This window comes from Vanacampus margaritifer, chromosome 6 (assembly GCF_051991255.1).
Source record: "Vanacampus margaritifer isolate UIUO_Vmar chromosome 6, RoL_Vmar_1.0, whole genome shotgun sequence".
NCBI classification, from domain to species: domain Eukaryota; kingdom Metazoa; phylum Chordata; class Actinopteri; order Syngnathiformes; family Syngnathidae; genus Vanacampus; species Vanacampus margaritifer.
Genome location: NC_135437.1, coordinates 13,272,687 through 13,294,967, shown reverse-complemented (window position 1 = coordinate 13,294,967; position 22,281 = coordinate 13,272,687). Strand labels below are relative to the sequence as shown.

Genomic DNA, 22,281 nt, shown 5'->3' with positions numbered 1-22,281 from the left:
TGCAGTCCTAAGTAAATAAAAATGAAAATGACAAACTTCAACGAAACAAATTGGAATATATGAACAAAATATTTTGAACTTCTTTATTAATCACAGTTTAAAGAGACTCAATGTGACGACTGATATTAATAAAAAATATATTAAAGCATGGAGTATTTTTCTTAAATTTAATTTTGTGAATATGAAATGTCCCCATAACAAAATAAAACGACCAAAACTGTTGCGAATATCTGTATCTTTCGATGTAATATTTTTAGTTACCCTCAATCTTCGATGGCCATTTACCGTATTGTGTAGAAACCGTCACTATAAAACGTTTGCTGGTTGGTCACCTGGTTGTTAGTACCGCTGTACTGACAGCTTTGCGCAGTGGCAGTATCGTAGCCTATGAGGTCTATCCGAGGCGTGATTATTGCTAGTTGAAAACTTTACCCAATACCCCGCCTTGACGACTTGAAATATAGTCGGCTATGGCAATTTTTGACGGTCTCCACGGAGACTAATGTATTTGTAAAATTAAATTGTGACTAGCCAGCGTATTTATGGGGATTTCAAATATCAAAATAATGGATGAAAATTGCTTACTGATGGTTTAGACATTGACCTATAACATTGTTTTCTTTTGTTTGATTTAACATAAATTAACAATTCAGTAAAAATCCTGTCAATATAACAACAAATAATAACCAACAACAAATTACAAACACTGAGATTCCATTTCAATGTTACATTGTCATAAACCACATTTATGTAGTCCTGAGTGAAAAAAGACAAACTTCAACGAAACAAATTGGAAAATATTTCCAAAATCTTTTGACCTTTTTTATTATTCACAATTTAAAGACACTCAATGTGACGACTGATATTAATTAAAAATAAATATATATATATGAAAGCATGGAGTATTTTTTTAATTTTGTGAATATAAAATGTCCCTATAACAAAATAAAAAGACCCCGCCTTGACGACTTGAAATATAGTCGGCTATGGCAATTTTTGACGGTCTCCACGGAGACTAATATATTTGTAAAAGAAAGGAATCATGACTCGCGGTGTTTATGGTGAGTTGGAATATGTTGACTGCATAGTCAACATTGGCAATTTTTGACAGTCTCTTTGGAGACTAAAATACTTGTAAAAAATAAAATCTTCACTAGTGTTTTTATGGGGAGTTGGAATATCAACATAATGGTTGAACTGGCTTACTGACTGCTTACTTGACCTGTGTAGTCTAGAATGTTGTTTTGTTCGACTAAACATAAATTGACAATTCAGTAAAAATCTTCTCAATATAACAACAAATAATAACCAACAACAAATCTATATACAAACACTGACATTCCAGTTCAATGTTACAGCAACATAAACCACATGTATGCAGTCCTTAGTAAATGAAAATGAAAATGACAAACTTCAATGAAACAAATTGGAATATATTAACAAAATCTTTTGAACTTTTTTATTAATCACAGTTTAAAGAGACTCAATGTGACGACTGATATTAATAAAAAATATATTAAAGCATGGAGTATTTTTCTTAAATTTTATTTTGTGAATATGAAATGTCCCTATAACAAAATAAAAAGACAAAAACTGTTGCGAATATCTGTATCTTTCAATGTGATATTTTTAGTTACCCTCAATCTTTGATGGCCATTTACCGTATACTGTAGTGTAGAGACCGTCACTATGGAATGTTTGCCGGGTGGTCACATGATTCTTAATACGCTGTTTCGACAGCTTTGCGCAGTGGCAGTATCGTAGCCTATGAGGTTCATCCGAGGCGTGATTATTGCTAGTTGAAAACTTTACCCAATACCCCGCCTTGACGATTTGAAATATAGTCGGCTATGGCAATTTTTGACAGTTTCCACGGAGACTAATATATTTGTAAAAGAAAGGAATCATGACTCGCGGTGTTTATGGTGAATTGGAATATCAACATATTGGATGAAACTGGCTGACTGATTGTTCAGACATTGACCTGTGTCGTCTATAATGTTGTTTTGTTCGACTAAACATAAACTGACAATTCAATAAAAATCTTGTCAATATGACAACAAATAATAACCAACAACAAATTACAAACACTGACATTCCAGTTCAATGTTACATCGTCATAAACCACATTTATGCTGTCCTAAGTAAATAAAACAAAATAAAATGAAAATGACAAACTTCAATGAAACAAATTGGAATACAGTTCCTAAATCTTTTGACCTTTCTTATTGTTCACAATTTAAAGAGACTCAATGTGACGAGTGAAATTAATTTAAAAAAAATATTAAAGCATGGAGTATTTTTTTTATTTTGTGAATATAAAATGTCCCTATAACAAAATAAAAAGACCAAAACTGTGCGAATATCTGTATCTTTCGATGTGATATTTTTAGTTACCCTCAATCTTCGATGGCCATTATTGTGTAGAAACCGTCACTATAAAACGTTTGCTGGTTGGTCACCTGATTTTTAGTACCGCTCTATGAACAGCTTTGCGCAGTGGCAGTATCGTAGCCTATGAGGTTTATCCGAGGCGTGATTATTGCTAGTTGAAAACTTTACCCAATACCCCGCTATGTTGACTGCATAGTCAACATTGGCAATTTTTGACAGTCTCTTTGGAGACTAAAATATTTGTAAAAAGTAAAATCTTCACTAGTGTTTTTATGGGGAGTTGGAATGTCAACATAATGGTTGAACTGGCTTACTGACTGTTTAAACATTTACCTGTGTAGTCTATAATGTTGTTTTGTTTGACTAAACATAAATTGACAATTCAGTAAAAATCTTCTAAATATAACAAATAATAACCATCAACAAATCTATATACAAACACTGACGTTCCAGTTCAATGTTACAGCAACATAAACCACATGTATGCAGTCCTAAGTAAATAAAAATGAAAATGACAAACTTCAACATAACAAATTGGAATATATGAACAAAATATTTTGAACTTCTTTATTAATCACAGTTTAAAGAGACTCAATGTGACGACTGATATTAATAAAAAATATATTAAAGCATGGAGTATTTTTTTTTAATTTTATTTTGTGAATATGAAATGTCCCTATAACACAATAAAAAGACCAAAACTGTTGCGAATATCTGTATCTTTCGACGTGATATTTTTAGTTACCCTCAATCATCGATGGCCATTATCATTTACCGTATAGTGTAGAGACCGTCACTATGGAACGTTCGCTGGGTGGTCACCTGATTGTTAGTACCGCTGTACCGACAGCTTTGCGCAGTGGCAGTATCGTAGCCTATGAGGTTCATCCGAGGCGCGATTATTGCTAGTTGAAAACTTTACCCAATACCCCGCCTTGACGACTTGAAATATAGTCGGATATGGCAATTTTTGACGGTCTCCACGGAGACTAATATATTTGTTAAAAAAACAAAAGAAAATCTTGGCTCGAGGTGATTGTGGCGAATAGTAGAGTAACGGATGAAACTGATTGTTCAGATATTGACCTGGTGTGAATATAAGTACTGCAAGGTGAAACCTTGTTATGTTTCCGGGTGAAGCAGCTCCTAACTGCTTTCCTGCTTTGTGGTAGGATAAATTTTGGCGCTCACGGGGATGTTGGATGACCGCGTCACAACTGTCAGTTTGACAGCTTCTGAGGAACGCGGCAGTCGTCGCCGAAACTAGTCAAGGTAAAGCACAACTTTTTTTTGTCTTAAAAAAGAAAAACACACTCAGGACGACATAGATTTGTAGACTAGATGATTTATTTTATTTTTTTTGCCATCAATAGATGTATTTATATCCAGTGGTAAAATAAGCATGACATTAGTATTACTGAAACCTAATTAAAAGTTCCAAAAACACGTGATGTGAATTGTCATCCTGCAACTACATCAAGATAAGGATCACAGGTTAAATTTGGTCCCTTTTTAGACAACTTGATTTAACATTCAAATTTGACAACTTTAATTTCCTTTAATATTGATTTGTTGTGAATAATAGAACAGACGTCTAATGGGGTTTAAGTTTGGTTTAAAAGTGAACGTCTAGCAAACGTCTAAGTTTAGCCGCCTATGAATAAGAAATACTTGTAAAAAATGCAATGCTAATTTAAAACAATGGCGTAATTTTGTTTCGGTTTTCGGCCAAGCATTTCTCATTTTCGGTTTTGGTTTCGGTTTTCAAACATTTTCATTTCAGTGCATCCCTAGTTCAACCTTCAGCGTTATCACCTTCACACATCATTGGTGGGAGTAGACGTAAATTCACGAAATAGTCTGGTTACATTTAGTGTGACTCAGTCTGTAAATACATTTTTTTGCAAGTATGTCATCCCTTAATACTGACTAAAATAACTTTTTATTTTTGGTAAACCTCTAAATAATTTTTAAATATTTATATCCATTCACACATATTTCTTTTCGACACTCTTATTTTGTAGCACATCATCCGATAACGAGAGATGACCGTGATACGCTGCATTGATGAACAATGTGTTAGTAAGAAGCTGTCGCGTTTACAGCGTAATAATACTATACATGAATCGTATTCGTCCCAAAAAAAAGTTTGCATATAGATATACATATACATCTCCAAATGAATGTAGAATTAAACGTGTTATTTTAGTGTTTTTTAAAACTATATATTTTATTCGTGACATGTGATTTGTCCAACTGAAGTTGCCGTAGATTTCATTGACACAAGATTGATATTCCTTTCCAGGCTGCTTTTACGTAGCCACACTCGCCTTATTATATAATTCATCCTGAATTCGTATTGGACGAACTTAAACATCGACACTGTGCGCCCGTCACTACTTAATTGAAGTCAAACATAATTGCCACATTTAGCGTTCGTCGAAATCTCTCGGTCCTGTTATTTTTAGCATATCTTAGCTTAGCTTGTTAGCCGCCAACTTGGCCAAAAAGGATACAGCAGACGCCAAGTGTGAGCGTAAAGTATCGTGAACATCATGTGAAAATGTTCGCAATAACGAAAGTCGAGTACGAAGAGGAGGAGCTTCGTGGAGCACAAGAGGAGAACGAGCGACAACGTCAACTGCTGGACACTGTTTGCAAGCAGTCTCGAGGTGTGTTGAGCAGAGCAGGTTTGTCACTTGTTTAATCCATACTTTTCAACAATACTCAGGCGGACTGCACTTAAAAGTTGGTGGCTACGCCTTGTTGTCGTGGGTTACGACTGACAGTATCGCGCCACACTCTCAAAGTGTTTCTTTTTTTTTTAAAAAAGTATTATTATTAGGGCAAGCACTGATTTTGCAGAACATGACTCCAATTTGCGGGTCGCATGAATTGAGCTTCAAACGTTGGTCACCCTACTTCCTGCGGTCTCTAAAGCGGCCATACCCGAAGCTGGAGCTGGATGGACCGGTGTTGTGCCGTCGAGCTGCGACCCGCAATTTCTTCTTCTTTTTTTTACTACAATCATGAAAAATTCATCCACTAGTACATATTAAATTGTAAATATAGTACAGCGTTGTTATAAAACACTATTATGTTTAATGTATATACTGTGTTTTTATCTTTGTCGATGGCTAGAGCCATCGGTCCTCAGCCTCGCAATCAGGAAGTGGGCGTGTGCAACGATTGCTCCGTGATCTGTTTCTTTTTCGGCACAATAAAGTTAAAAAGAAAAGTTTCTTCTTCGGTTGTTACTTCAGGTCTTTCCTGTGCACTGCTGTTGATATAGCGCCTCCATAATGGCGCAATGCTGCAACTGCAGTTAAAATACGTTTCTGCCGAGCTCAATCAACACAGCTGGAGCGCTGCGGCTGCGTTGAGCGATATCAGTCGCTCAGGCTGGTGGTGGCTGCCGCCTCCAAATGTTCTACATAGGAAAAACCCTGTTTGTAGTGGAGTGTGTTGAATAGAGAGCTTGTATGTAATCGGGTTGGAGACAATATCCGCTTCAAATGATATGAACTCAGCAAAATCCTTTAAACTTGGAAACTTCCCACTTTCTTTGTAGGTTTTTTACCGCGTGCTGTCATGAGTCTGTGTACATACGCCTAGCACGTACAATAGTTGCCACGCTCGTTATCGGTGTTCAGCTCCCCTTGTCTTAGCCTGACATCGCTTTTACAGTCATTAGGCAAAGTAGATGCCACATTATTGCAGTATTGTCTGTGGTCCGTGTCTGCGCTGTGGTGGTGTCACATTAGTAGCCTGCTCGATATGTTTGCATTCTTACATCTTGCACACGTTACACTTTCACTCATGTGGCACATGTGATGATCTTGAAAATAAAATACATAACATCACAATAAAGCGACTTTACCAAACCATGTGTATTTTGTATCCCGCAGATGTCAGTGAAAAATACCTTTATCCTGAGCGGCAGGAGCCAGAGTTCCCTGGCGTGAAAGAAGAGGAGGACTTGGAGCCTCTTCAATTTAAAGAAGAGCAGCCACAGCCTCCCAACATCAAAAAAGAGGAGCAGCTGCCCCCATACATTAAAGAGGAGGATTTCACAGAGTTGCCCGTGACTGGTGTCCATTTGAAGACTGAAAATGAATGTCAATATGAAGAGAACAAAGGGGCGGAGCCTCCAAGCAGCAGCTCAACACAACAAATAACAGAAGATGATGAGGACCACCGTGGAGGATCACAAGCAGACAGCTGGTTAGCTCCAATGTCAGATGGTGAAGACACGTCGTCACACTCTCCTCACACTAAACACTCTGACGGTGACGTGACATGTCACACTGACAACAGACGTTGGAAATGTTCTCAGTGTGGAAAAACGTTTGTCTACAAGTCTCAATTGAGAAAACATGTGATTGGCCACACTGGTGACAAACCTTTTTCCTGCTCAGTTTGTGATAAAAATTTTGCTCACAAGGGAACCTTAAAAGAACACACAAGAACTCACACTGGTGAGAAACCTTTTGCTTGCCCAGTTTGTGGTCAAAATTTTACTCAGAAGGGAAACTTAAAAATACACACAAGAACCCACACTGGAGAGAAGCCTTTTTCCTGCTCAGTTTGTGGTCAAAATTTTACTCACAAGGGAAACTTAAAACTGCACAAAAGAACGCACACCGGAGAGAAGCCTTTTGCTTGTTCAGGTTGTGGTCAAAATTTTGCTTGCAAGGGAGACTTAAAGAGACACATGCGAACCCACACTGGAGAGAAGCCTTTTACCTGCTCTGTTTGTGGTAAAAGTTTTTCTCAGAATGGAAGCTTAAAAGACCACACAAAAACCCACACTGGAGAGAAGCCTTTTGCTTGCTCAGTTTGTGGTCAACATTTTGCTCTCAGGGGAAGCTTGACCAAACACACACAAACCCACACTCGTGAGAAACCTTTTGCTTGCTCAGTTTGTGGTCAACATTTTGCTCTCAGGGGAAGCTTGACCAAACACACACGAACCCACACTCGTGAGAAACCTTTTGCCGGCTCAGTTTGTGGTCAAAGATTCCGTAGTAAAGCTAAAGCCAAGAGGCACACGTGAGCTGGTGAGAATAGCAGTGATTAATGAAGTATGATATATATTTTTTATTCATTTACATTTAAAATGGTGCAGAATTCATGTCTACATCTGAATGAACGAATGATCTGTATACTTGTATTATGTGTCTTACTCTGGACTTTCCCTATTTTGAATTAAAATTGTATTTAAATTTAACATCAACCTGACAAGGGGCTGCAGATAAAAAACTCTCTGATGGCTATAATCTAGTATTTTATTCAATTTATAAAATTTTCCATGATTAATATTAAAGGTAATCACAATGACAGTGATTTTAAATAATGTACAATTTTGTGATCGATTATGTATTCTTGTATTGTGTGTGTACAATTGTTTTCAAATAGCACTTGTGCCAAAACACTCAAGCGTTGTGTATAGTTTGTCCTTTTTTTATGTGTGAAGTTCATATCCAGTAAGTGAATAAATGAATAATTGAAGTTGACTTAGGAAAAACTTTGATTCATTGTGGTGAGATGAAAAAGTGTACCTGATTATGATCCTGAACGAAGTTACTACTCTTCACACACCTTTCTCTCCACGATGTGCACACACTCGCGACTGAAAAGGTGGCGCTCTCAAGTGAGTTGGGATTTTCCTACAGTGTGTTACTACCTGTCCTTATACGCTAGCTCAGGGCTGTGAAATTCACTTTTTTTGCAGTTCCCTTTAGAGTTACAGCTGACCTCAGAGGGCTGTCATAACGGTGAACCCAAATAAATGTTTATTCGTCTCACCCAACAAGCAAATGGATTACTAGTTTTGAAATCAGAAGTCAAAGATAACAGTTTGTTCGGTTACTCAAGTCACTGTAATGAAAGGGTAAGAAGGGCAAAATCTCAACATTATTTATTACACAACATTTTGGTACAGATTTTAGCAGAGATCGTGCAAAAATATGAAACAGCCCAAGACCTACAAAAAGGTCTCTTGGAGCCTTATGTAAAACCCAACAGGAATTCCACCATTTTGAATTTACTTTCAATTTTTGGCCCATTTTAGGCCTACTATAGAGGCCCCTTTTTTAAGAACTCTTCCTACAGATTTTATCCGATTAATTTGAATCTGTGGATGTTTCATCTAAAGATGTTCCTGATGAAAAGTAAAAGCGAAATTTTTGACTTGCCAAATACTGTTGCTGTGGATTGTCAGGCCTACATTTAAATCTCCCTCGTAGTAGTATTTATTCAATACTACTCTAATTTAATTTCAATTTCATATTTATAAAAAAAACGTGATAAAATCAAATTTGTGATTTTTATCATTAAAAAATGGGGATATTCAATTTTTGCAATATCGCCTACACCCCTAAGTAGTGATCACAATGGTGAGTGTTTAAAAAAGAAAAAGTTTTCTACTCTGCAGCCAGTACTCCACAAAGTAAAATTTGTGCAGCAGTGATTGCAAGAGTGATTGAGAAGTGTGTAATTTGTCATCAAATATTTACACTCTACTGCAGATAATAATCTTTTTTTTTTACAATTGTATATTGGAGATTTGAAACCAAAACATGTGATATAAATAATGGCAGTATTTTTGCAGCCGGCTTTCAAAAACAGCCATGGCTGTTTTAAAAAACAAAACAAGATCAAACAGTAACGATGATCTGATAATGTAATTACATTTTTTAAATAATTTAATTTAATTTTCAAATTAAATTGGTGTATTTATTTATTTATTTTCTTATTCTGCGTTTCGGTTTATGCATTTCAAGCAGGTAGTGTCCGTATTTTTTTTTTTAATCTATTCTTGAAATTTTGTAATAGATTTTGAACCACTTTTCCACCCCAATTTCAAAACAAAAGCTTATATTGTATTGGTAATATTGTATTTTTTATTTATTTCATTGCAACATGTTTAAAAATGTGTAAAGAAATTTAAAATATATTGTTTTGACATTCAAATGTTTGTGATGGTTGGATAATGTTTGAAATGTTAACGTCAAGAGATGTAATTATATCCAGTGGTAAAATAAGCATGACATTAAACCTAAATAAAAGTTCCAAAAACACGTAATATGTGAATTGTCATAACATCCTGCAACTACATCAAGTTAAGGATCACAGGTTAAATTTGGTTCTTTTTTTTAGACAACCTGATTTAACATTCACTTTAATTTCCTTTAATATTGGCTTGTTGTGAATAATACAGTTTAACAGACATCTATACGACGTCTCATGGAGGTTAACTGCTATAAAAGTGAAAACGTCTAAATTTAGACGTCGATAAATAGACGTATATTAGCGGTTATTTAAACGTCTAAGAATAGACAAACGTTCTAGACGTAAACGTTTATTAAGCTTAGATGTCTAAAAAAAACTTTCATTGTTTGACCAGTTGTAGACCGCTTTTAGCCTAGACGTCAAAGTACCATTTAAACGTCTATTACACATTTTTTTAGACCGAAAAATGCTGTCTTGGGGTTCACAGGCAGGCATTCTCGTGGTTCCAGTCTTATCGTTCCAACAGAACCCAGCGTGTTGATTTTAAATGTTTGACTAAATATTCTGCAGTCATCTTGGGTGTGCCACAGGGATCGGTCCTTGGCCCCTTGTTGGTTTGTATTTACAGTACATGCTCGCTTTGGGTAAGATTGCTTCTCTACACGGTTTTCATATGCTGGTGATACACAATTTTACATGCCTCTGCAGCCAAAGGTCAATCAGATGTTGATTCAACATTTTGTCAACATTGACGGTTGCCTTTAAAAAATACCATTGAATCTGCATTTTGTTTTGATTGAATTAAAATGTTTCAAACGTCAATGTTTAACTAAAGCTGCGAGCAGCTATAAAGGGCTTTCGCAGCCCAGGCCACTTTGGAGTACTTTGGAATTTGAACATTTGTAATATTGTACAATAAACCTTTACATATGGATTTTTTTGGGGGGCCAAGTCTGATGTGCTTTCAAAATTTCATGAGTTTTCATGCATGATTAGAGTTTAGACCAACCAAATCAGCATTATTTTACTTGGCAAACGTCATGTATCCACAGCAACAGCGTTCGGTCAGTAAAAAAGTTTTGGTTTTACTTTTCATCGGAAACATCCTTAAATGAAACAAATTCAAATCAATCGGATAAAATCTGTAGGAAGAGTTCTTTAAAATGTGACCTCTATAGTAGGCCTAAAATGGGACAAAAATTGAAAGTAAATCCAAAATGGTGGACTTCCTGTTGGGTTTTATATATGGCTCCGAAATACTTTTTTTTGTAGGTCTTGGGCTGTTTCATATTTTTGCATGATCCCTACAGATTTGAGATCTGTACCAAAATCTCATGTATAATAAATAATGTTGAGATTTTTCCCTTTGTTACCCTTTTTACTGTAACTTGAATAACTGAACAAACTGTTATCCTTGACTTCTGATTTCAAAACTAGTAATCCATCAGTTTGGTGGGTGAGAAACATTTAATTGGTTTCACCGTCATAACAGCCCTCTGAGGTAAGCCCGTAACTACAAAGGGGACTGCGACAAAACCGAGTTTGACACCCCTGAGCTAGTCTAACAACACAGGTAGTAACCCCCCCCCCCCCAATCCCCACTAAACTGGCATGGCATCTTGAGAGCGCCACCTTTTCAGTCGTGAGTGTGTGCACATCATGGAGAGAAAGGCAAGTGAAGAGCAGTACTTTATTATTGAGAAGTTATTGAGGATCATACTCAGGTACACTTTTTCATCTTATCACAATGAATCAAAGTCAATTTAAATTAATCATTCATTCACTTACTGGATATGAACTTCACACATAAAATAGGACAAACTATATACAACGCTTTGAGTGTTTTGGCACAAGTCCTAATTGTCAACACTTGTCCACACAATACAAGAATACAAATAAATCACAAATATGTAGATGATTTAAAATCGCTGTCATTTAAATTACCTTTAATATTAAACATGGAAAATGTCATATAAAAAATATATAAGGCACAGTGCATATGAATGGACATTTACATGTAAACGTGCCAGATTATAGCCGTCAGATAGTAATTTGCAGCCCTTTGTTAGGTTGATGTAACATTTTAAATACAAATTCAATTTAAAAATAGAGTAAGTCAAGACACATACAAGTACACAGATCATTCCTTAATTCAGCGGTAGGCGTGATTTTTGCACCATTTTAAATGTAAATTCATAAATGAGATCATATCAAACTTCAATAATCATTGCTATTCTCACCAGCACACTTGTGGCTCTTAGCTTTAGCCTTACTTGGGAATCTTTGACCACAAACTGAGCAGGAAAAAGGTTTCTCACCAGTGTGGGTGCGTGTGTGAATTGTTAAATTATCCTTCTTTGAGAATTTTAGGCCACAAACTAAGCAGGCAAAAGGTTTCTCACCCGTGTGGGTTCTTGTATGTTTTTTCAAGCGTTGGCTGCAAGCAAATTTTTGACCACAAACGGAACAGGTAAAAGGTTTCTCACCGGTGTGGGTTCTTGTGTGTATTTTTAAGCTTTCCTTATGAGTAAAATTTTGACCACAAACTGAGCAAGCAAAAGGTTTCTCTCCAGTGTGGGTTCTTGTGTGTATTTCTAAGTTTCCCTTACAAGAGAATTTAAGGCCACAAATTAAGCAGGCAAAAGGTTTCTCTCCAGTGTGGGTTGGTGTATGTCTTTTCAAGAGTTGACTGCAAGCAAAATTTTTACCACAAACTGAGCAAGCAAACGGCTTCTCTCCAGTGTGGGTTCTTGTGTGTATTTTTAAGTATCCCTTCTGAGAAAAATTTTGACCACAAACTGAGCAAGCAAAAGGCTTCTCACCAGTGTGGGTTCTTGTGTGAACTGTTAAGTTATACTTCTTTGAGAATTTTAGGCCACAAACTAAGCAGGCAAAAGGTTTCTCACCAGTGTGGGTTCTTGTATGATTTTTTAAGAGTTCATTCACAGCAAATTTTTTACCACAAACGCAGCAGGTAAAAGGCTTTTCTCCAGTGTGGGTTCTTGTGTGTATTTTTAAGTTTTCATTCAAAGAAAATGTTTGACCACAAACTGAGCAGGCAAAATGTTTCTCACCAGTGTGTGTTCTTGAGTGTTGTTTTAAGCTTGTATTGGCAGCAAATTTTTTACCACAAGCTGAGCAAGCAAAAGGCTTCTCTCCAGTGTGGGTTCTTGTGTGTATTTTTAAGTATCCCTTGTGAGCATAATTTTGACCACAAACTAAGCAGGTAAAAGGCTTTTCTCCAGTGTGGGTTCTTGTGTGTTGTGTTAAGGTTACCTTGCGGGCAAAATTTTGACCACAAACGGAACAGGTAAAGGGCTTCTCTCCAGTGTGGGTTCTTGTATGAATTGTTAAGTTTCGCTTCCCAGAGAATTGTAGGCCACAAACTGAGCAAGCAAATGGTTTCTCACCAGTGTGGGTTCTTGTGTGTATTTTTAAGTTTTCATTCACAGAAAATGTTTGACCACAAACTGAGCAAGCAAAAGGCTTCTCTCCAGTGTGGGTCCGTGTGTGTTGTTTTAATTGTCCCGTCTGCGTAAATTTTTTACCACACACTGAGCAGGAAAAAGGCTTCTCACCAGTGTGGGTTCTTGTGTGTATTTTTAAGCTTCCCTTCTCAAAGAAACTTCTACCACAAACTGGGCAGGCAAAAGGTTTGCCACTAGAGTGGATGATCACATGTTTTCTCAATTGGTATTTGTTGCCAAACGTTTTTCCACACTGAGAACATTTGCAACGTTTGCTGTCAGTGTGACATGTCACATCACCGTCAGACTGTTCATAGTCATCAGTGTGAGGAGAGTGTGACGACGTGTCTTCACCATCTGACATTGGAGCTAACCAGCTGTCTGCTTGTGATCTTCCACGGTGGTCCTCATCATCTTCTGCTATTTGTTGTGTTGAGCTGCTGCTTGGAGGCTCCGCCCCTTTGTTCTCTTCATATTGACATTCATTTTCAGTCTTCAAATGGACACCAGTCACGGGCAACTCTGTGAAATGATCCTCCTCTTTAATGTATGGGGGCAGCGGCTCCTCTTTTTTGATGTTGGGAGGCTGTGGCTGCTCTTCTTCTTTAACTTGAAGAGGCTCCAAGTCCTCCTCTTCTTTCACGCCAGGGAACTCTGGCTCCTGCCGCTCAGGACAAAGGTATTTTTCACTGACATCTGCGGGATACAAAATACACATGGTTTGGTAAAGTCACTTTATTGTGATGTTTTGTATTTTATATTTAAGATACTCACATGGGCCACATGAGTGAAAGAATAACACAGCTGACTGTTACGTATCGTCTGTATTTTGTTCCATTAGTCGAGTCATTTAAAAGTATTAGAGAGGATTTTGCTGCGAAGGAGTTGCCCAACGGCTGTTTTTGGTTTCCTCAATAGTGCGCATGCGTAACCACAGGTTCTGTGGACATTACATGTTTTAAGCATCAATAAATGTACAAAAATGCATCAATGTTGGTAAAAAAAAAAAAAAAGGGGGTGGGGGGGAAATTATGAACATTTAGGATATTGTAACCAAACCAATGATGTGCTGTAGATTGTAGATGACTGGCCTAACAATGCATGAAGTTCACTTATGAGACAAAAAAGTAATTTTATCAAATCTTCATGCATGTTCTTATGCACGATTATATCCTATTCATACGTGTACCTTTGTGAAACATTCATTTTAAATATATAGTTATTTTAAAGTTATTTTGTCAGACTCACATTGGCTTAGATTATTAAAAAGTGAACTGACCTAATTCTACCTTAAAAACATACACACATTTAAATATAAATTTACATCTATGTTTGACTTTATTTTGCCGGCGCTTTCGTTCAAGATCGAGCGCTTCCGTTAATGGGTGTATTGCTTAATTTTATTTTTGAAATGGCTCAAACTTCGTTTACTTTTATTTTGAAGTTTATGCGCGCTTCCGTCTACTTTTATTTTGAAGTTTATGTGCGCATCCGCCATCGCCGTCGCATGAGCGAGGCGGTCTCCAGGCTGCAGCAATACACTCTTGAACGAGACTGAGGAAAGCTGTCAACGTAACGTAACGAAATTGCCGGATGATGAGTTTTGTTTTTTTATTCATTTTTTCCTTTCGGACACATTATTACATGTTACATCAATCACATAATATAATTTGCAACATTGACATCCGAAAAAGGGCTGACGGGTAGAAGCCATGGCTTATTACTAACCCGTCCCCATCGATTCTTACTATACGCATCAGTCATATACATTGATTATGAAGGTTCATTGATTCATATCGTTATCAATCCCAGACTTAAGTCTGCACACTCCTCGCTCAGTTCATCTTCAGTAATGTCCGTGTATAAGTTGCAGCTCGTACCAATCATTTGGAATTGGTAAAACAGGCCAAGCCAACCAGGCAAGCAGCCAAGGCGAGTGCATGCTCGTTCATCAGTAGCGTTTTCGCTGACCTTGAGTCAGCTTTCACACATGTTGTGGCTTCCAGAAGAGTAGATCGGCTTGCATTCTGCCCATTGCGTCCACAGCAATGTTCACTCCATTCCGGTCAGTTCAGCCACCACTGTTGCCAGCATCCGATGATGCTTAGATCTTGATACTCCTGAGCGCTCGAAACAAAGGCCAGCCCACCCGACGGAGTAGCCCCCGCTAGCCGCACCCCGAAACTATGTTCCCCAACCCCATAGTAACTATTTACACCAGATACATTGCAGCCACAACACAACCTTATCACAACAGCCTTGCATGTTTCAACAAATGTCCAAACAGAAATAGAGCCAGACAATGTTTACATTCTTACAGGAACAGCAATACATGTTATCAATGCAGGTGTATAAACAAGAGTTAACCTTGGCAGTGTCAGCAAGTAATAATGAATACATTATTCAAATCATGACAGCTCCAGTTTGTGGTTAATTAGTAATATGTTACAATAATTCAATTCGGGTAAAATATAATCCACAATTTAATGATGTGAGTTACTAATAGCAGTTATTGTCTCTCAAACTCCGTCAATTCTTCCACTCTTTTCACGATCCGTATTTTCTTCTGAGATGAGGAGTGTTCTTTTGTTTGGATGCAGTCTTTTCTCCATGTGTTTTCGATAAATCCATTCTTTCTCAATTGTCGCGCCCTTCTGGCAATGTCAGCATTTCGTTTTGTGAGATTTTCATTGACGTAGACATGTTTACCTATAAGCTTGTAGCTAACTCTCAAAAGAGCAATCTTTTTTTTCCCTGTCAACAAACCTGATCAGAACTGCCGGTGGTCGTGTCCCCCCAGTTGGAAGCGAAAAGCACATCTGTATGTGCGCTGGGTGTGATTTTTGTTTCCAACTGAGGGGGCAGTTGGAAACTAAAAGCACATCCAGTCCTTTCAAAATAAATACAGACATAATCATATCTTTGAAAAGTATTGATTAAACAAGTGACAAACCTGCTCTGTTCAACACACCTCGAGGCTGCTTGCAAACAGCGTCCAGCGGTTGACGTTGTCCCTCGTTCTCCTCTTGTACTCCACAAAGCTCCTCTTTGTACTTGACTTTCGTTCTTGCGAACATTTTCACACGATATCCACGACACTTGACAATCACACTTGGCGTGTGATGTATCCTTTTTTTGCGGCTAGCAAGCTAAGCTAACCAGGGCCTGGAGATTTCGACGAGCACTGTCTGATACAAATTTCACCAGACACGAAATGTAGCAATCACTTTTGACTTTAATAAAGTAGTGGCGGACGCACAGTGTCGATGTTTAAGTTGGTTCAATACGAATTCAGGATGAAATGTGGCGGCCACGTAAAAACAGCCTGGAATGGAGTATCTTCGTCACGTAAAATCTACGGCAACACCAGTTGGACAAATCTCGAGGCACGGGGGAGCTCTACCCTTTGTATTAAAATAATATCCTAAAATAACGCGTTTAAAGTTACATTCATTTGAAGAATTAAAAAGAAACCTTCAAACTGCATTTGGACGAATACAAATTCTCAACATTTTCTGACAACATTGTTTATAAGTTCATCGTGTTACGTTCATCTCCCTACATCAGGTGATGTGCTACAAAATAAGAGTGTAGAAAATAAATACGTTTGAATTGAAAAACATACTTAAAAATGATTGAGGGGTTTACAAAAAATAGAAAGTTATTTCAGTATTAAATTAATGGATGACATACTTGAAAAAATGTATTTACAGACTGAGTCATACTAAATGTAACCATGAATTTACGTCTACTTCCACCAATGTGTGATGGCGACGACCCTGAAGGTTAAAGTAGTGAATATTCCAAAGCAAAGGAATTGTTAAATTGTATTTTTGGTCTCGATTTTGGCCAACATGTCAACTGTACCACTCATATGGCAACACAATGGACCTTGTTTTTAATCTATTGTATTTGGCAGCAGGTATGCTGTTGCTAATGCCACCGTACTCAATTTGCATGTTGATGGAATACAAGTATAACAGGTGTCCAACGTCAAATTACTGGGTGTAAAAATAGATAATTTACTATCTTGGTCTGACCAGATTGATCAGATTGTTTCTAAAATGGGTAAGGGCGTTGCAAACTTTATTATCGTGCTTCCTTGGCTTGGAATGGACTTCCATCTAATGCAAGAAACGTCAGCAACAAGTCGTCTTTCAAAAAGTTATTAAAATACACATGAACTAGGTTATTCCTTATAGTTGGGGAATTGATGTAATTGCATTTAATAATGTATGCACCTGCAATTTCTATTAATTTTTTTCTTTTATTTTTTTGTGACCTTTCAAATTGTGTATGGTCGTTTTTGTTTGTTTCTACTTATTTCATCTGTTAAATACTGTCTTTGTTTAGTGTTTTTCATTTTTACTACATGGATTCATTTTAAACTTTGTATGTTTTTGTTGAATTATTTGAGGAACCAGGAAGATTAGCGACCACTTTGCGGAAGCTAATGGGGATCCTAATAAAGAATAAAGACACAAGGACCTGCAGGATGGATGAAAGGCCAGCATTGACACCTTTTGTAAAAACTAGGTCCAATGTTTTGGCATAAGAATGAGTGGTACACTTGACATGTTGGATAAAATCTAGATTCAAAAGAAAATATAAGAATTCCATTGCTTTGGAGTGTTCACCTTCAGTGTCGTCACCATCACACATCATTGGTGAGAGTAGACGTAAATTAACAAAATATCTATCGTTCAATCTGGTTACATTTAGTATGACTCACTCTATAAATAGTTGTTTTTTTAAACTATGTCATCCATTGATACTGAAAAACTTTCTATTTTTGGTAAACCCCTCAATATTTTTTAAGTATGTATGTCCATTCGAACGTATTTGTTTTCGACGCTCTTATTTTGTAGCACATCAAAGGATGTAGAGAGACGCTGCACTGATGAACAAGATTGTTGAAGATGTGGAGTTGACAACTTTACACTAGCAAGGAACTAAACTAAACATGTTTCTCAGTCGTCCAAATGCAGTTTAAAGATTTGTTTTCATTCTCTAAATGGAATTAATATGAATCGTACACATTTTTTTATTTTAAATTATGTTTTTTCGTGACACAAGATTTGTCCGTTTGTTTAACTGCAGTTGCCGTAGATTTCACGTGACGTAGGTACTCCATTCCAGGCTGCTTTCACGTAGCCACACATAATTCATCTTGAATTCGGACTGAACGAACTTAATCATCGACACTGTGCGTCCGTCGCTACTTTATTTAAGTCAAACATAATTGCTACATTACGTGTCTGGTTAAATTAGTCTCAGACATCACTCGTCGAAATATCTCGGCCCTGTTTAGCTAAGCTTAGCTTAGCTTATCTTAGCTTGCTAGCCACCAAAAAAGAGACGCGTTTGTTATGACAAATTGGCTCAGCAGACGCCAAGTGTGAGCGTAAAGTGTCGTGAATATTGTGTGAAAATGTTCGCAATAACGAAAGTCGAATACGAAGAGGAGGAGCTTTGTGGAGCACAAGAGGAGAACGAGCGACAACGTCAACTGCTGGACACTGTTTGCAAGCAGCCTCGAGGTGAGTTGAACAGAGCAGGTTTGTCATTTTCTTAATCAATACTTTTTAACAATAGACTACGCACTTTGATTTTTAACTTCGAACCCATGCCACCACCAAGGCGGGATGAAAATTTTATAGCCATCTTGTACAGCTGAATGATGCTGTCTGAGATGCCATGGAGGTTCTTAAGTCCATCTATTTTTCCAGTGATGTCCTGCAGATGACTTTCGTCGGCACTTCGACTTGTGGGTACAAAAAAAGAAGCAAATGAAGAACTGATATCACAGGAGATGAATCCACATTCGTGTTTGTGCATATTGAATTCCAAATGTCATTTCTGTTTATCAGAAATAAATCCGAGCAGAAACTAAATTTGCAACATTGTGGGGCCCATACACGCGTGTTTTTCCAGGTTTAACTATCATTGTAGAGACTGACTTGAAATTGTGGGGATATTTTGGTGGTCCCCACAAGTTCAGACCTCTTTTTGAGGGTCAAGACTTGGTTTTAGAGTTTAGGTTAGAATTGGGTAATGGTTGAGGTTAGGGTAAGGAATGGGGGTAGGCAATCATTTTGGATGGTTAGGGGAAGGGGCTAGGAAATGCATCATGTCAATGAGATGTCCCCACGAGGATACAAAGATGTGTGTGTGCGTGCGCGTATCATAAATCAAATTAATGAAATACTGCCTGGCCAGTGTCTATATATGTATGTGTATATATATATATATATTATTTTTATTTTTATTTTTTATTATGTCCGGAACAATCAGTGTTACAGAGTTATGTTGTTATTTCTGGAACAAAATACAGAAAATACGTATCATTTGCCAGCTTTGTTATTCTTTCTAGAGCTGTCAAAGTTAATCAATTAATCTACAAGTAATCGATTATCATATTTATCAACTATTTTAGTAATCGAGTAATCGGTTTGAGCCATTTTTTTATTTAAAATTGTCCAAATCCTCTGATTTCAACATATCAACAGAAATTGTTCCCTTATTTCTGTAGTCATTCATGAAAAAAGACTAGATTATCTTCTGTGTTTAATCAAAATAAGATATTTACAAACATCTGTTTTTAGTTGAGCGAAATGGTAACATAGTACATCAATTTCCTTTTTTAAAAATCACTATATGAATATAAAGTAAAAATTAATCACTGGTTATGAAGCAGTAATCGGGGGGATTTTTTTTAATACACTTTATTGCAAAATTAAAATGAATCAGATTAATCGATTCTAAAAATATTCGATAGTGACCACTACTTCTTTCACTCATGTCGCTCATGTGATAATCTTAAATATATAACGTCACAATAAAGTGACTTTACCAAACCATCTTTTGTCCCGCAGACGTCAGTGAAAAATACCTTTGTCCTGAGCGGCAGGAGCCAGAGTTCCCTGGCGTGAAAGAAGAGGAGGATTTGGAGACTCTTCAAGTTAAAGAAGAAGAGCAGCCACAGCTTCCCAACATCAAAAAAGAGGAGCAGCTGCTACTACACATCAAAGAGGAGGAGGATTTCACAGAGTTGCCCGTGACTGATGTCCATTTGAAGATTGAAGATGAATGTCAATATGAAGAGAACAAAGGGGTGGAGCCTCCAAGCAGCAGCTCAACACAACAAATAACAACAGAAGATGATGAGGACCACCGTGGAGGATCACAAGCAGACAGCTGGTTAGCTCCAATGTCAGATGGTGAAGACACGTCGTCACACTCTCCTCACACTGATGACTATGAACAGTCTGACGGTGATGTGACATGTCACACTGACAGCAAATGTTGGAAATGTTCTCAGTGTGAAAAAACTTTTGGCTACAAGTCTCAATTGAGAAAACATGTGATTAGCCACACTAAACCTTTTTCCTGCTCAGTTTGTGGTAAAAATTTTGCTCACAAGGGACACTTAAAAAAACACACAAGAACCCACACTAGAGAGAAGCCCTTTGCTTGCTCATTTTGTGGCCTAAAATTCTCTCGGAAGGGAAATTTAACAAGTCACACAAGAACCCACACTGGAGAGAAACCTTTTGCCTGCTCAGTTTGTGGTCAAAATTTTACTCAGAAGGGAAACTTAGAAATACACACAAGAACCCACACTGGAGAAAAACCTTTTGCTTGTTCAGTTTGTGGTCAAAATTTTACTCAGAAGGGAAACTTAGAAAAACACACAAGAACCCACACTGGAGAGAGACCTTTTACTTGCTTAGTTTGTGGTCAAAATTTTGCTCACAAGGAAAGCTTAACAATTCACACAAGAACCCACACTGGTGAGAAACCTTTTGCCTGTTCAGTTTGTGGTCAAAATTTTGCTCACAAGGGATACTTAAAAATACACACCAGAACCCACACTGGTGAGAAGCCTTTTACCTGCTCAGTTTGTGGTCAAAGTTTCTCTGAGAGGGGAAAATTAAAAAGACACACAAGAACCCACAGTGGAGAGAAGCCTTTCTCCTGCTCATTTTGTGGCCTAAAATTCTCTCGGAAGGGAAACTTAACAAGTCACACAAGAACTCACACTGGAGAGAAGCCTTATACCTGCTCAATTTGTGGCGTAAAATTCTCTGAGAAGGGAAACTTAAAAATACACATCAGAACCCACACTGGTGAGAAACCTTTTGCTTGCTCAGTTTGTGGTCAAAGTTTCTCTGAGAGGGGAAGCTTAAAAAACCACACAAGAACCCACACTGGAGAGAAGCCGTTTGCTTGCTCACTTTGTGGCCTAAAATTCTCTCGGAAGGGAAATTTAACAAGACACGCAAGAACCCACGTTGGAGAGAAACCTTTTGCTTTTGCAGGTTGTTTTTAAAATTTTACTCAGAATGGAAACTTAGAAATTCACACAAGAACCCACACTGATGAGAAACCTTTTACCTGCTCAGTTTGTGGCGAAAGATTCCCAAGTAAGGCTAAACTGAGGCACAAGTGTGCTGGTGAGAATAGCAGTGATGAATGAAACTTGATATAATCTCATTTAATCGAAATGGTGCAGAAATCATTTCTACTGCTGTATGAATGAATGATCTGTGTACTTGTGTATTGTATGTGTCTTGACTTACCTTATTTTGGAATTGAATTTGTATTTAAAATGTAACATCAACCTGACTATCTGACTATAATCTGGCTTGCATGTGTACAATTGTAAATGTCCACTCACATGCACTGCGCCTTATATATTACATTTTCCATGTTTAATATCAAAAATATACAATGACAGCGATTTTAAATCATCTACATTTTTGTGGTCTATTTGTATTCTTGTATTGTGTGGACAAGTGTTGACAATTAGCTCTTGTGTCAACACTCAGTGTTGTATATAGTATGTCATGTTTTGTGTGAAGTTCCCATCCAGTAAGGGAATTAATGATTGAATTGACTTTGGAGAAACTTTGATTCATTGTGGTGAGATGATGGAAAAAGTATATCTGATTATGATCTGAATAAAGTACTGCTCTTGACATGCTTTTTTTCCTCCATGACGTTCACGCACAACTGAAAAGGTGGCGCTCTCAAACTGCCATGCCAGTTAAATGGGGATTGGGGGGGGGGGGGTCTTTGTACTGTGACTAAGGCTATGCAATTAATGGAAATTCAATTACGATTTCGATTATTACCGCCACGATTACAAAATTGGCATAATCGTACAAAAACGATCATTTATACTCGGGCTGCAACAAGTCCTCGTCATTTCTGCCTCGGATACACGCTCAGATAGTCGTAGTCAAGTTAACGGCAGTATCATACTGCCAGTATGCATGACAGTACACTCGGCTAACGCTGAGCGAAACCCAATTTCAAAATAAACCTTAACTTCCAAGTAGTATATGTAGATTAATGCTTTTCAGTGCATTTATTTTGAAGTTGTTTCCGGAAGTGTGTCGCG

General features: G+C 37.4%; 3 protein-coding genes and 4 non-coding genes across 9 annotated transcripts; 6 read left to right on the top strand and 1 right to left on the bottom strand.

The window, feature by feature from the left end:
- Positions 1-358: 358 nt before the first annotated feature.
- On the top strand, positions 359-499 carry LOC144054343 (U4 spliceosomal RNA). Its single transcript, XR_013294648.1, has one exon. It is a non-coding gene; the product is annotated as a U4 spliceosomal RNA (small nuclear RNA).
- Positions 500-1,738: 1,239 nt separating this feature from the next.
- On the top strand, positions 1,739-1,879 carry LOC144054347 (U4 spliceosomal RNA). Its single transcript, XR_013294652.1, has one exon. It is a non-coding gene; the product is annotated as a U4 spliceosomal RNA (small nuclear RNA).
- A 609-nt stretch (positions 1,880-2,488) lies between these two features.
- Positions 2,489-2,625, top strand: LOC144054367 (U4 spliceosomal RNA). The gene has a single exon (XR_013294674.1). It is a non-coding gene; the product is annotated as a U4 spliceosomal RNA (small nuclear RNA).
- A 617-nt stretch (positions 2,626-3,242) lies between these two features.
- On the top strand, positions 3,243-3,383 carry LOC144054345 (U4 spliceosomal RNA). The gene has a single exon (XR_013294650.1). It is a non-coding gene; the product is annotated as a U4 spliceosomal RNA (small nuclear RNA).
- Positions 3,384-4,599: 1,216 nt separating this feature from the next.
- LOC144053063 (uncharacterized) lies at positions 4,600-10,530 on the top strand. 2 transcript variants are annotated; one of them, XM_077567081.1, is made up of 2 exons: positions 4,600-5,066; positions 6,303-10,530. In XM_077567081.1, the coding sequence occupies exons 1-2, from the start codon at positions 4,958-4,960 to the stop codon at positions 7,448-7,450; spliced, it is 1,257 nt and encodes a 418-aa protein (XP_077423207.1). In that variant the 5' UTR covers positions 4,600-4,957; the 3' UTR covers positions 7,451-10,530. The 2 variants fall into 2 exon arrangements, with proteins under 2 accessions (XP_077423207.1, XP_077423206.1); XM_077567080.1 differs by having other exon boundaries at positions 4,600-5,084.
- Positions 10,531-11,084: 554 nt separating this feature from the next.
- On the bottom strand, positions 11,085-16,238 carry LOC144053061 (uncharacterized). Of its 2 annotated transcripts, none has more exons than XM_077567077.1 (2): positions 15,829-16,238; positions 11,085-13,571 (listed from the first exon to the last, which is right to left on the bottom strand). In XM_077567077.1, exons 1-2 carry the CDS (start codon positions 15,950-15,952, stop codon positions 11,626-11,628), a joined length of 2,070 nt encoding a protein of 689 aa, XP_077423203.1. In that variant the 5' UTR covers positions 15,953-16,238; the 3' UTR covers positions 11,085-11,625. The 2 variants fall into 2 exon arrangements, with proteins under 2 accessions (XP_077423203.1, XP_077423204.1); XM_077567078.1 differs by having other exon boundaries at positions 15,847-16,238.
- Positions 16,239-17,775: 1,537 nt separating this feature from the next.
- Positions 17,776-21,856, top strand: LOC144053062 (uncharacterized). Its single transcript, XM_077567079.1, has 2 exons — positions 17,776-18,415; positions 19,751-21,856. Exons 1-2 carry the CDS (start codon positions 18,307-18,309, stop codon positions 21,205-21,207), a joined length of 1,566 nt encoding a protein of 521 aa, XP_077423205.1. The 5' UTR covers positions 17,776-18,306; the 3' UTR covers positions 21,208-21,856.
- The last annotated feature ends 425 nt before the right edge of the window (positions 21,857-22,281 follow it).